Here is a 15,021-nt window from a genome sequence, read left to right on the forward strand (position 1 = left end):
AAATTATTTGTTTTAAACAGGGGTGCCCAATTCTGTTCCTGTAGATCAGGGGTGTCAAACTCAGTTCCTGGAGGGCCAGAGCCCTGCAGAGTTTAGTTCCAACCCTGCTCCAACACACATAATACGCAGTTTTGAAGGACTTGATTAGTTGGATCAGGTGTGTTTAATTAGGGTTGCATCTAAATTCTGGAGGGCTCCAGCCCTCCAGGAATTGAGTTTGACACCCCTGCTCTAGATCAACCATATTGCAAAGTTCCAACCCTAATAAAATGCATCTGAATAAACTCATTGAATGAACACTTGATAATTACAGATGGGTTTGTTGGAACTGACCCCTGCAGGTAGGTATAAATCATGGAACAAGATCGGGCACCCTTGATTTAAAATTACCAGCATTCAATTGACAAATTATTTTTGGTTTACCTTTAGGTGCAGTATTCAGCAGTTGAACAAGGGAGTGGAGATGCTGAAGACACTCACTTAGGGGTCAACGTGCCGGAAACTCAGAGGCCGCAGCTCACAGGAGAGCAAATTGAGCAGCTTTTGTCACAGATTGACCCATTACGAGAGTCTGATTCATTTGGAGTAGACATATACCTTCAGACTCTCACATATGTGGAGACAATGGTTCAAGAAAGGGTCATTTGAAGGGTGTTTTTTTTTTTTTTTTAATTTGCAATTCATTTTCTCCATTCACTCATTGTGAATATAAAAGCAGTGTTTGACTCTTTTAGCCTGCTTCACCAGATGACAGGGTTATAAATATACATTAACACTGATTGTAATATACTACATTTGTACATTTATCTGTAGCTGTATAGACCATAAATACTGTCAAAAGACCTTTTAATTGCTGCAACAAATTTAACAATATATGTACAATAAAGAATGAGTTGAGGAACAAAATGTTTGTGAAATGTTATTTCTTGATAGTTTATTTGAAATGACTTGTGGTAAACAGTGGAAATCTCAAACCTAAAACAGTCAAATTAATAATTTGAAGCATTTCTAAGAGGTTTCTACAATCCATTAAGAACATAACTACAGATTCTCTAAGTGTCTAAACGTAAACATGAAGAAAAAGAAGAAAAAGTTACCCATATGTGAACAACTCCTTACAGTCAATTAAGAACATAAGAACTACATATTCTAAAAGTGTCCAGACTTAAACAAGTCCAAATCCAGTAGATGTTGTGTTTACACAGGCTTGCAAAGTGCAAGAAAAGTCATCCATTGTCAGTATTTCAGCAGGAAGCATCAGGGTCCTGCTGCGGGTGGAGGCCTTGAAGAATCTCCCCTTCCAAACTTTAACCTGCAGACTCTTCGATGGCACTTCCCATCCAGTCCAAAATGACATGAGCTTCTGTAGCTGGTCTGTGCTAGCTGTATGGACAAATAGTCACAAGGTGCATACAAACATCATTAATACTTTTTGTAAGGTTACATGTAGTATAGTATATATTTATTCAGCATAAAGGACGATAAAAAAAAACGGTAACAAATCAATAAATACCAGAAAAAACAACTACAGAAGATTTTTTACACTGTGATAATTCTGAAACTTTTCCTGGCAAAATTTGACTAAACTCTTTGAGTTCACTTCATATAGTTTTCTCTGTACATTAAAAGCTGGACAGTCCAATAAAATATGTTTAACAGAAAGGTGAAGCTTGTAAATATAAATTATTATATTGCACGCAATGTAAACAGCATTCATATTAAGTTTATAATGAATAAACGTTACCTAAAGTAGTCTAAATAACATAGGCATACAAGAAAACATTTTTACCCATCCCTCAATAGTCTTCAAAATATTTGTATATTATTATTAGGCCATTATTATCACCATCATCTTCATCAACATCATTATTATTAGCCTATTATTATATTTTCCCTTCATTTCGATCTTACATAACGTTCTTATTAATAAGAATAAGAATAATAATAAGAAGATACAAATATTAAATTAAAAGTTTAATGTTAGTAAAAATGTTTTAAACAACTCTGATAATCCCAGGTTGCTATGGTGACGAAGGTTTGTTTATGCACGAGAAAAATATACCGTTCCCTCATCATAAGAAGTCGTGGCCACGAGAAATGATGTCGTTCCCTCAACATAGCATCTCGAGGCCACGACATAATATGACGTTCCCACAAATTAATATCTCGTGGCCACGTTATATTATCACGTTCTCACGAGTTTATATGTACGACAAAACTAAGTGAACCGAAGACCTCCCCTCCCAGTCACCGTAAAATACCAGTTTGCTAAACACACTCACGGTCAAAACACGCATCGACTCAGTGATACATGAAACACTGATTACATTACACATAACATTACTTGTTTTATTGTATGATGAGCACCACTCACCTGTCTTAAACTGTCCTGGTCGTCCATTTTGAAGAGACTGGTTAATTGGCCTGAATTACTGCTGGTCCCGCGCTGATTGTAAGGCAAAACGTGATTGGTTGGAGCGAGAACATGCAACGATTGGTCAGCCCCACGTGGCCGGTATCTGATTGGCTTAAGTAGAAGGTAGGTGGAGTCCATCCATTTGTGGATCATTGTGCGTCTTTGACGCTTGAAATGTTTCAAAATCCACAAATATGTGCTGCGATCTACAAATGCACAGAGAGCAATCCACAAATATGCGCTGCGATCTACAAATGCACAGTATGCGATTCACATATAAATGCCGGGCAAAATTGTGTTTGTTAAATTAAAAAAAATATTTGTGAGTATGTTTTTTATTTGCAATTCTAATTTGTTTACTTGTGAATATAATTCATGTTTGTGGAACTCTAAGATTTATTTGTGGATCTCATTCTATTTATTTTGTGAATATGCTTTGTTTTTGTCAATCGCTTTACATTTATTTGGAATTATGCAACAATTCTAACTCCATATACATTAGAATGTCAGAGCAAAAAAATAATGACTATAATAAAATTAAACGATATAATCTTTAGTATGATCACTTTTACTTTTATATATTTTAATATGTACAGCTCAGAATATGTTGTTTAATTTTTACGTAAATATGTGTCACACTGAGTGACGATGGAACATTATTTCATCCATATTTTGACATTTTATTACATAAGTTATTTGAAACATTAAAGTTTAAATTTGACTTTGCTTTCTATGTACCTGTATATAAAATCACTTTTTTAATTTAATTTGATGCAAAGACCAAAATGGGAGACAAAAATTATTTTATATGTATAATTTAGATTTTATTTTTTCATTTTTATGAATACCCTTATTTGTCAAGTCTGCATTAAATGAATAAAAAGTAACAGTAAAGACATTTAGAAGGTTACAAAAAATTTCTGTTTCAAATAAATGCTCTTCTTTTGAACCTTCCATTTGACAAAGAATCCTGAAAATAAAATGTATCACAGTTTCCACAAAAATATGTTTGTGTGATGATTATGTGAATGATTTCTGAAGGATCATGTGGCACTGAGGACATAAGAGTCTTCTTTCAAAAAGCGCCACAAACACAGCCATTTATCAAATCTCTGATATTGTCACTGATCTGTTAAAGTACTTCTGTCAGCCATGAGATACAGACAGAGATCATGTTTGTTTATCACCGTCAGATGATCACACTTCACGCTTTCTATGAGATATTGACATTTTGAGTGTGAACAGAAGTGACATTACAGACATCTTTTGTCACTTTCTTATCTCCAGTGTGTGTATGTGGGTGATATCTGATCAGCTGGTGTTATGTAAGATTTAATCTCCTTGTAAAAATCCCTTTCGGATTCAACTATTAGCTGTTTGTAATGTTGCTCACATCTTGACTGGACTGTTGGCACAAGGCTCCAGGTAATCAGAACTAACTTAGCACGCTAATTGATGAGCTTCTAACTGTAGGGAATACAGGACGGCTGGTTAGTTTTGCAGGGTAATCAGATCAGTTATCATACTACACAAGATAAATCTTTAATTTGGCCACTTATTGAATCAAATTATGTGTCGAATATAATTTAAAAGACATTGAATTGCTGCATTTTTATTATATACATTACATGAATCAAAGTCTTACTGTAAGATTCCCAATCAGGTGCTAAATAACAAGCTGAACATCCAGAAACTCCAGTTTTACTGAGAAATACATTCTACTATACACTAGCAGTGGCGCCTGCAGGTGTATGGCTGTACGCACTTTGCGTACCATGAGCACTCAGACTGACCTGAGATTTGCCTCGCAAACAATTCAGCAGTTTGTAGCTATATGTGTCCCATATCTCTGTTGACTGAACCAGCCAAGTCATTAAAAGGTTACTCCACCCCAAAATGAAATTTTGTCATTAATAACTTACCCCCATGTCGTTCCAAACCCGTAAACGCTTTGTTCGTCTTCGGAACACGATTTACGATATTTTGGATGAAAACCGGGAGGCTTGTGATTGTCCCATTGTCTGCCAAACAATTTGCAATCAAGGCCCAGAAAAGTATGAAAAACATTGTCAGAATAGTCCATCTGCCATCAGTGGTTCAACCGTAATATTATGAAGCTACGAAAATACTTTTTGTATGCAAAAAATCAAACATTACACAAAAACTGACATTATTTGACAAAGTCATTATTTTAGTTTGTTTGCGTACAAATAGTATACTTGTAGCTTCATAACGTTACAGTTGAAGCACTGATGGCAGATGGACTATTCTGATGATGATTTTCATGCTTTAACTTTGACAGTGCAAATTGTTTGGCAGTCAATGGGACAGTCACGAGCCTGCTGGGTTTCATCCAACATATCTTAAATTGAGTTCCGATGAAGAACAAAGCTTTTACGGGTTTGGAACGACATGGGGGTAAGTGATTAATGACAAAATTTTAATTTTGGGGTGGAGTAACCCTTTAATTCTGAATTTCTCAGTCTTTTGCACGCCAAAGTTAATTTCTGCATATAAATATTACGCCAAATTGAAACAGAAAATCATGCTATATGCACATTTATCATGAGATCGGCTTAGCCTACAACAGTTACTACTGATGATTATAGTTACTAATGATGCTATTTTGCAAATGGGAATACAACGATGTCATAACAATGTTTTACATTCAAGCTAGGCTACCCGTAAAATTTATTGTGAAAAGCATCTGGAATGCAATAAAGTAATTTTTAAAGATGTTTTTAAAGCGTTTGCTGCATGGATTAAAAAAAATTATAGGCTAAATAATTCACATATCAGACAAAATTGCGTTGCAGCAAATCTTTTAAATTTTAAGGTGTTCAGAATAGAGTAACATAAAAATCTGAAAATATAAGCAGCTATACAATTATAGGAGAAAGTGTTACATATAGTCTATGCCATTATAATTAGTTTTTTATTTTTAAATTATATAGAATTATAAAAAAACCGCAAATTATAATCGTGCCTGTTTTAGGCTTTTCCTTATTTTTATATTTTAGACATCCATCAATTATAGCTGATGGAAAAAAATGACTCGCCATCTTCTCAATGGACATGCGTTTAGAGAGAAATGCATCTTTACTGATTACATAATGAAAGAGTTTCTATTTTCGATTTGAATTTTTTCATCTTAAATTAGTCATTGAAAACTTTCTATATATTTTTATCATATCTGTGAGGCAATTCGCTGATTTTCAGTTCATCATTGTGAAGCGCTCCTGTTCAAGAGATGGCAGAAAGCACATCCTCTGTTTTCCTATTTATTTTATAAAAGCACAACATTTTGTTGATATTGTGAGTGCACACAAAGTAGACCCTTTACAGTTCCAATTGATGTATTACTCTTTCCTTTATGAGCAAAAATTACGGGGTATTTTAAGTTGTTTCCACTGTTAGAAAAAAATGCAAGTGATGGCACTGGCGCCTCCATGTCCTGCAGAGCGCACTTCAGCTTCTCTCCGTACAAACAATTGGAAATGCGTCTAACAGCGCACATTTATATAGGTTAAACAGTTAAACTAACATTGTAATATGCTTGAACTGTTTTATATCTATAGTTTTTACTTTAGGCAAGTCATGATGATTTGAGAAAGCTAAATTGATCAAACATAGGCTATAAACTCACTGCAGTGAAAAAAATTATTAATTGAATTTACTAAATGTTTTTTTAAGGTAAGTGGTAGCAATCAATGTATTTTAGCTACATTTAAATACATTTGGTTGACTAACCTTCAACTAAATAAATTGTTTGCATCCACTTACCTTATAAATTTAGTATAATGTTTTTCATTGTGTCTGCCTCTGGCCACTTGGTCGTTACTTTAAAGAAAAAAAAAATTACATTTAACGAACAAAAAATGCTCCAAACATTTTTCTAAATTAACTTTATAATTCCATTACATTCAAAACTGAACTATTTTTTTTTAGCTGAAACAGTAGTATAAGCTGTTTTGGGAGAAGGGGAAAAAAAGACGGGCTCCAGTCGGACTTGGGCCGAGAATTCTGATAAGTTGTCGGACAAGGCCTAATCCACTTCATTCAACGCTGTTTTGTTCTCTGTTATTTTCATCTGTGAGCATGCTCTTGATAGATGTATTTTACATTTTCTTGAGTTTAAAATGTGACATTCGTTCTGCTCTCACTGATCATTTGGTCCTCCTAAAAAAAACTTTTAACATTTTAATATTCACATACACTAGTCCATATCATGATTTGATGATTTTTTTTTTTTTTTCACGGAAATTTGGCAAATTCCGTGACATTCAGTCTATGCCTGGATTCCACGATGCTGTCCACGTTTTCCACATTACAGAAATCATAGGTCCCAACAAAAGCAAAAAAAAATATTTCTATATTTCTGACATTCCCCACTAATTTTCTCTCATTCTCTTTGTAGCATTAAACCCAGGAAAGGAAATCCCCTACATAAGCGTTGGATGGGAGCTGTGAATCATGGGAAATGTAGGCCATGTCCTGTAGTTCACTCCAGCTTGGTGTGCGGCTCTGATGGACACACATACGCCTCGAAGGTGAGATATTCATCACTGTTTACATTGAGCTGAATGAGCTGATCCCATGTCTTACCAATAAGAACTTACTTTAGTTTAGTTTAAATTTAGTTTAGTTGATTTAGTGATTTATAAAGTACATTTAAAAATAAAAGATGTTGAAACCAAAGTGCTGCACAGGAAATATAAAGCAGAATTAAAACAAAATAAAAGACTAGACAATATTAAAAACACAACCAGAATGAAAAATGTACACCCTCAAGAAGAACTAAAACACAAAGAATACAAATTGGTCTTTAAATAGGATGTGAACATAGAAATATACAGCCACCAAGAAAGCCTGGCCACCTTTAGCTTTAAAACGAAAAATGAGGAACTGAAAGTAATTGACTAGATCAGGGATCCTCAAATCTGGCTCGTGACATCAACTTTCACGTACATTAGAGGACAGGGGACCAAGGTGATTGACAATGTCAGAGGTCAAAACCAATGGGCCAAAGGTGATTTATTTTTGTCATTGTTTAGCTGCAAAAAATTCACATCCATCCAACATTTTATGTCATGCAGACAATCAAACAAGCTGTTATCTTTAACAGGAAGATAAAGCAAAGTGTCGTCGGCATAGAAATTATAGGACAAGTTGTGCCTCTAAATAATATGACCTAGAGGATGCATATATAATGCAAAAAGAAGAGGGCCTAAAATGGAACCCTGCGGGACACCATAAGAGATTTGAGCACATGATGAGAAATATTCCTCTACATTAACAGAAAAAGTTCTCTCCTTGAGGTAAGAGGTAAACCACTCAAGCACATACCCCTGAAACCCAGCTACATGATTGAGTTTTTGCAAAAGGAAATCATGATCTACTGTGTCAAATGCTGCACTTACATCAAGCAGGATTAAAATACAGCTCAAACAGAGTCAAGATTGAATAAAATGTCATTGGTAACCTTCAGGAATGCAGATTCAATACTGTGTCACTTCCTGAAACCAGACTGAAAATAATAAAAAATACCAAAATCGCTCAGGTAAGGTGAAATCTAGGAGTAGACAACTTCTTCCAAGACTTTTGAAATAAAATATCTCCATGCTATTCATTAGATACTGATCAAGATGATGCTTTTTCAACAGTGATTGTAGTATAGCATGTTTAAAGTGTCTGGAACCCTCCCATTGACTAGAGAACTATTAATAATAGAAGTCACGATTTGACTCAACTGTAAAAGCCTCTTTAAAAATGTGTGAAGGCAGAATATCAGAAGGGCAGGAAAAGGGTTTCATAATCGAAACAATATCACACTAACTAATTGCAACTCATTTCCTTGTTTGATTAAATGTAAAGTGTGTTTGTGTTGAGGTTCAGGTGAGAAACGATGCAATCTGATCAGAGGAATTTAACCTGAACACTATCAGGCGCAGGATCATTGTGTCCCAACGAGGAGAGAGTCACCTTTAAATTCCAATATCAGCACACAGCTCTCTCTCTCTGCTGGTGTAAATGATGCAGTGTTTGGTGATGGATGGTTAGGTGGATGAACTGTGTCCGCTGTTGATATTGGATTCTTGAGTCCTGCACAATCCCCCCTCCGGCTTGAGAACAGAGAGGAAAACCTGAACCTCCAGCAAAACCTGTGCCTCCCATCTGTGACCGCACCACTTTAACCCCGCCCACACCATTTCCTTCCCTTCAGCTAGAATGAAATCAGATGTGAGAGATGGAGTGAGAGAGAGACTTGGTCTGAACAGATAGAGCATAGACATGAACAGCGCCTGAACGGGGTAGATATGTGAACGGCTGTTCGGATATTTTCAGCTATGTTCTGATATTTTCAGAAACAGTAACACTATATTTAGAATGATTATCATAAACAGAAACATCCATGGTGTAATTATGTTCAGACAAATGATAAGACAAAAACCAAAACTAAATCTTTATGCACCATTAAAACAAACTGAAACTAGACTGAAATGGAAAATCAGCAGAAAAAAATTATAAAAGAATATAAAATACCAAAATTAAAGCTCTATACACCAGTTAAAAATGGAAAAATAAAAAACTGAAACTAGACTGAAAAAGAAAACTAGAATATGAAGTATAATATTAAAGCTCTATGAACCACTAAAATAATAAATAAATAAATAGACTCACAAATAAATAATAAAATAAATAAAAATGTTCAAGCTGTAATTACTCTGCATCACAGTTGTTTTATAGTGTATTAACTATATCTATATGGATGAATGATGGATAGATGTAGAATCAGTAACACTGTACATAGAAAAAAATTATTATAAACAAAAAAACATACTGACAGAATATTTTTAGACAAATTACAGTTATTTTCATAAGACAAAACCAAATTTAAATCTTTATGCACCATTAAAACAAGCTGAAACTCGACCTAAATGAATAATCAGCATACTCAAAATAAAATTAAATACCAAAATTAAAGCTTCAACCACCATTAAACTAATTAGACTGAAACAGAAATATATATACATATGATACATATATGTTTTGGAATGTATTTCTTTTATTAAACTACTGTGAATCTAGATTGATGGATAAATTAAATGTACAATCAGTAGCACTATATAGAGAACACACGTAACAAACAAAACCATCCCCTGACAGAGTATTTTCAGACAAATGACACTAAATTTCATGAGATAAAACCAAAACCAAAGCTTATGCACTAAACTAAAAGCTAAAAAAAAAGCACTAAAAGCTCTAAACTAACTAAAACTACCTGTGCTAATCTGTGCTATCTGGATGGATGAAGTCACATTCAGGTCACATTATGAAAATAAAATGGGTTGTAAAAGCTGTTTCATGTTGTTTGCATGCATTATAAAATGGAGTATGTCAGAAACATTGATCTCTAGGGTTTTCCTTGACAGATGTGGTTCACTTCTTTCTCTGAATGCGTTTGTGTGGATCTGAAGCACTGAACAGACTCTTTACTGGACAAAAGCCCTTTCAGTGGTAAAATAAGATGCAAGTCTGAAACTGGCGGATTATTGTTCATTGATATGCACACAAACAGTGTTTGAATGCCGTGTTGTTCAGGTGAGTCTATTGTTGAGATTTTAAAGGTTATTGGAAGGTTTAAACACTCATCAGGATGAAAAAAGGAAATAAAGCACCACAGCCATGTCACAGATTTATTTATTTCTCTTTATTCTCCATCATTATGGAATTATTTGCAGCACGGCAGCAAATGGCCTTAAAGGTATAATTCAGTCACCCTCTCTCATGGGAACAGATTTTGAGAAATGTACAGTAGCATTACATCACTTGCTCACCAATGGATGCTTTGCAGTGAATGGGTGCCGTCAGAGTGAGAGGACAAAAGGGGATGGGGAAGTGTTATTATGGATTATAGACTCATATTTTTTCCAGAAGCAAGAGTTTGAAGTTGAAAGCATCTTAATGATGCCATTGTCTCTTACAAACATGCAGCTTTTCACTTCACAAGACATTAATTGATGGACTGGATTCATGTGAATTACTTTTATTACTTTTATCAGCTGTTTGGACTCTCTTTCTGACGACACCCATTCACTACAGAATGAAGACACACACATTTTGGATTATCTGAGAGTGAGGATATTTCTGCAAATTTTAAATTTTGGGTAAACTATTCCTTTAATAAGTGGTGACAAACTCATTCTATTCCACTGTCTCGATATTAATCAACAGGACTGTCTGCTGTTTATTTAATTGATTCTGCTTTGATAAATAATGAAGTATTACACTTGATTAAGCGTTATAGTCTGATAGTCTAATCATGACATCATCTTTAATTAAAAGTTAAAGAACACAGCAGATTTTACACCGTTTCTGTGTGATCAGATCTGACGAACACAATCGCCTCACTTCAAACGAACTCAAATCTTGTCACCTTAATTTGATGACTCGCACTTTTCTCCAGGATAAGGAAACAGACTCATTTCACAAGTGATAAAACTCAACGCTCGGGCTGTGACGGTTAAATGCGATAATGTCTCTAAATGCACTACCCAGAATCCTCTCTGCTCTTCCACAGTGTAAACTTGAGTTCCAGGCCTGCAACTCGAGCAAGAGGATCTCTGTGAAGTGTGAGGGTCCGTGTCCCTGCCTGCCAGGACAGGAAGTCATCAAACCACACGCTGAGAAGAACGGTGAGTTATTTCCTGTTTGTTAGGATGTAGATAGGACCGTATACTGTCTGAACGGAGACTGTCTGCACCGTCATATTGTAGATGATGAAATCTGATCCATTTTAGGTCAATATTTGCTGTATTTGCCTTTGATTTCTATATTATATATAAGGGACTTCTATTTCTATATTATATACTGGATAAGGTACTCAAACATTTTCGTCTCCTGAATTCTTTACATTTCACTCCCCGTGAGATTTTAAGTTAATATTTCTAAAATACGACAAAACTTTTGCCTCTTCACGGTATTTTGATGTTGGTAAATGGTCACCTCACATGCAGGAAAACATATTAAAGGGATAGTTCACCCCCAAATTTTTATTCTGTCATTAATCACTCACCCTCATGTCGTTCCAAACCTGTAAGATCTTTGTTCATCTTCAGAACACAAATTAAAAGGGTCATATGTTGCTTTTTTAAAGATCATTATTTTGTATGTTTGGTGTAACAGAATATGTTGACATGCTTTAATGTTCAAAAAACATATTATTTTTTAAAATATTGTACATTATTGTAGTTCCTCTATGCCCCGCCTCTCTCAAACGTGTCATTTTCTACAAAGCCCCTCCTTCCGACAAGCGCAGTCTGCTCTGATTGGCCAGATGACACATTGTGATTGGCCGAACACCACAAGCACGTGTCGGAAATGTAATGCCCCTAACCATAATCGCGAGCTTCAGCTTTCAAAGTAAATATAAAGACAGTTAATAATGTTCTTAGTATTACCATCAGTTCAAGCCCGAAAGGGGAACAGAGTCACGTGACAGACACAATGATTATATATTTCTGATGTGCAGCAAAAGATATTTGAGCTTCACAAATTAGTGAAGTGGCTTTAAGAAAAGAGCTAGAGCAGTGAAAATGCCCATTTCCACCATCAGGGCTATAATTAAGAATTTCCAATCAATAGAAAATGTTATGAATCTGCCTGGAAGAGGGCATGTGTCTATATCGTCCTAATGCACGGTGAACAGGAGAGTTTGAGTGGCCAAAGACTATTCAAGGACCACAGCTGGAGAATTGTAGAGAAAGGTTGAGTTTCGGGGTCAGAAACCATAAAACAAAATTGTCAAACAGCCCCTACATCACCACATGTTGTTCGGGAGGGTTTCAAGAAAAATTCTCCTCACTCATCCAAAAACAATCTCCAGCTTATTCAGTTATCAGACACGACTGGAACTTCAAATAGGACTGGCTTCTATGGTCAGATGAAACTAAAAAATTAGCTTTTTAGCAGCAAACACTCAAGATGGGTTTGGTGAACACAGGGATAATAAGTACCCCATGTGTACAATGACATATACTGCTGTATTTTTAATGTTGTGGGCCTATATTTCTGCTGGAGGTCCTGGACATCTTGTTTAGATATATGGCATCATGGATTCTATCAAATACCAACAGATAAAAAATCAATAAGTGACTGACTCTGTTAGAAATCTTATAATGGGCCATGTTTGGATCTTCTAACCATACAATAATCCAAACACAAACCTCAAAAACAACACAAAAATGGGTCACTGGGCACAAACCCAAGCTTCTCTTATGGCCATTCCAGTCCTCTGACCTGAACCCTGTAGAAAATGAGTGAGGTGAACTGAAGAGAAGAAGCACCAACATAGAGCTGTGAATCTGAAGGATCTGGAGAGAAAATTCAGGAGAAACATTATAGGAGAAAATTTAGAGCTGTTAAACTGCCAAATTGAGGTTTTAAAAAGTATTGAATAAAAGGGTGTTGTTAATTGTGGCCAATGTGTATTAGAGAAAAACATTTATTTCATAATGATATTTCCTCCCATTTTACATTCGTATTATCCAATGAATTATCCAAGTTTTTAAATAAAAGATCAAAAGGATTAACAATGCAGATTAATTTTCACAGCCTTCTTTGATACCAAGGGTGCCAATAATTCTGACCATGACTGTATGTCTTGTTTTTCAGGACAAATACTGTATCTAAACTATAATATCTTAAATCAGATTTTTATTTTTTTTTGTTAAGCATAAACTCACTTCATTTGGATGATTTTTTCTTAAAGGGGTCATCTGATGCGATTTCAAGTTTTCCTTTCTCTTTAGAGTGTTACTTTGCTATGACAATCTGGCGCTTCTGAATCAGCGAATTTAAGTGTGTTTTTGTAGTTCAAGTATTTGCTATTGACTGTTCAAATGCGGAGTTTTGCGCATAACTCGGTGTGTGTGTGGCTGAGAGGAACAGGGTCATATCACAGTGCAGTGTACAGCCAGAAATCATCTTAACCGCGGCTTGTGTACTACAAATACATACGAGCATCATCACTGTGTCTGTCATGCGACTCTGTTCCCCTTTCGGACTTGAACTGATAAAACTAACTTGAAAGCCGAAGCTCGCGATTATGGGAAGGGGCATTACATTTCCGACGCGTGCTTGTGGTGTTCGGCCAATCACCATGCACTGGGTCAGTTGGCCAATCAGAGCAGAATGCACCTGTTGGAAGGAGGGGCTTTGTAGAAAACGACTTTCTACAAACTACAATAATGTACAGTATTTGAAGAATAATGTGTTTTTTGAACATTAAAGCATGTCAACATATTCTGTTACACCACATACACAAAATAATGATCTTTAAAATAGCATCATATGACCCCTTTAAAGAAAACATCTTTGTGTTGTTTGTCATTGCACATCTCAAGTAAATATATCTTGATTTATGTATTCAATTTTTGTTCTGGAAAACAAGATAAAACTATTAAGAAAAACTGCACATTTTGGTGCTGTATTTTACACATTCATGCATATGCAGTGTCTGAAATCACTCACTAATTCACTAAACAGCAGATGCTTCATAGTTTAATATATAGGGAAAGAATGTATAGTCATTACTGAACACTTTTTGTGAGGTTACATATTGGTCGCATTCTGAATGAAGGGAAAATAACTTTGATATCCGATCAGACGCTCAGACCACATCGGATCAGATTCTAATTGAATATGAAATTACCTGTTAATGTGGTTTGGATGAGGTTTGTGAAAGTTGCATTTGGTGTGTTTTTGCTGCTTAGACCATAGAAAAATAAACACATTTGAGTTGGACACGCCAAAACATTTTTGCTGCCTGTCTGAACAAACCATAAGAGACGCATGAAAAAGCCTCGAAGAAGAAAAACACTCAGGCATAAGACGTTGTTTATAGTGTGTGTGTGTGTGTGTGTGTGTGTGTGTGTTTCCTGAGGGGAAAGAGAATAGTGAATTTAGAGTTTTGGGAACAACACTGGACATCACAAAGACAAGCTCTCAGGAGGAATAAACACAGAAAGATGTTTGTTAATGTGAATTTCAGATGTTTTATTATTCATGGGAAAGAAACATCTCAAATGGTATCTGTTTAATACTTAACTTCCAGATTAAATGGAGATTCAGTCTCCTGTGTCCCAGATGTTTCCCCTGAGAAAAAGAGCCCATAATCATTCAAGTGTCTCCTCCAGAGTTTTGCAAGAATCTCAGCCATGTCTCAATCAAAAGTCTCAGAATGAACTCACATTTCTCCTCAAATGATTGATGAGCTGCACTTCACATTCATTTTATCAACCAGTGAGACATTTTGAGATAAAGATGATACAAGGGCTCAGTTGACAATATTGACTAATCAAGCTTAATTTTAATGAAGATATTGATTCTTAAATCCCAAGATTGATACTGTTGTCAGTTGATATGAAACAAAGATGGTTTTGACACTTGTAACGTAATAAACGTAATAGTTATATTCAAAGCAAATAGTTTAATTTAGCTCAAAGGGAATCATTTATGATTTTATAGGGAATTTGAACAGAATCACTGTTTTACAGCTGATCACTGAGTCATTGACCAAGCCATATAACATCATCTCTGCACTG

At 35.3% G+C, this 15,021-nt stretch overlaps 1 protein-coding gene across 1 annotated transcript in view; it reads left to right on the forward strand.

Annotated features, from left to right (window-relative positions):
* LOC306883681 (testican-1-like) overlaps nt 1-15,021 on the forward strand; it is a 259,044-nt gene that overhangs the window by 205,336 nt on the left and 38,687 nt on the right. Inside the window, exons 6-7 of the mRNA XM_079439077.1 lie at nt 6,834-6,966; nt 10,998-11,112. Coding sequence (XP_079295203.1) covers nt 6,834-6,966; nt 10,998-11,112 — 248 coding nt within the window. The remainder of the gene's footprint in view (nt 1-6,833; nt 6,967-10,997; nt 11,113-15,021) is intronic.

Source organism: Barbus barbus, assembly GCF_936440315.1.
Source record: "Barbus barbus genome assembly, chromosome: 17".
Classification (NCBI taxonomy): Eukaryota; Metazoa; Chordata; class Actinopteri; order Cypriniformes; family Cyprinidae; genus Barbus; species Barbus barbus.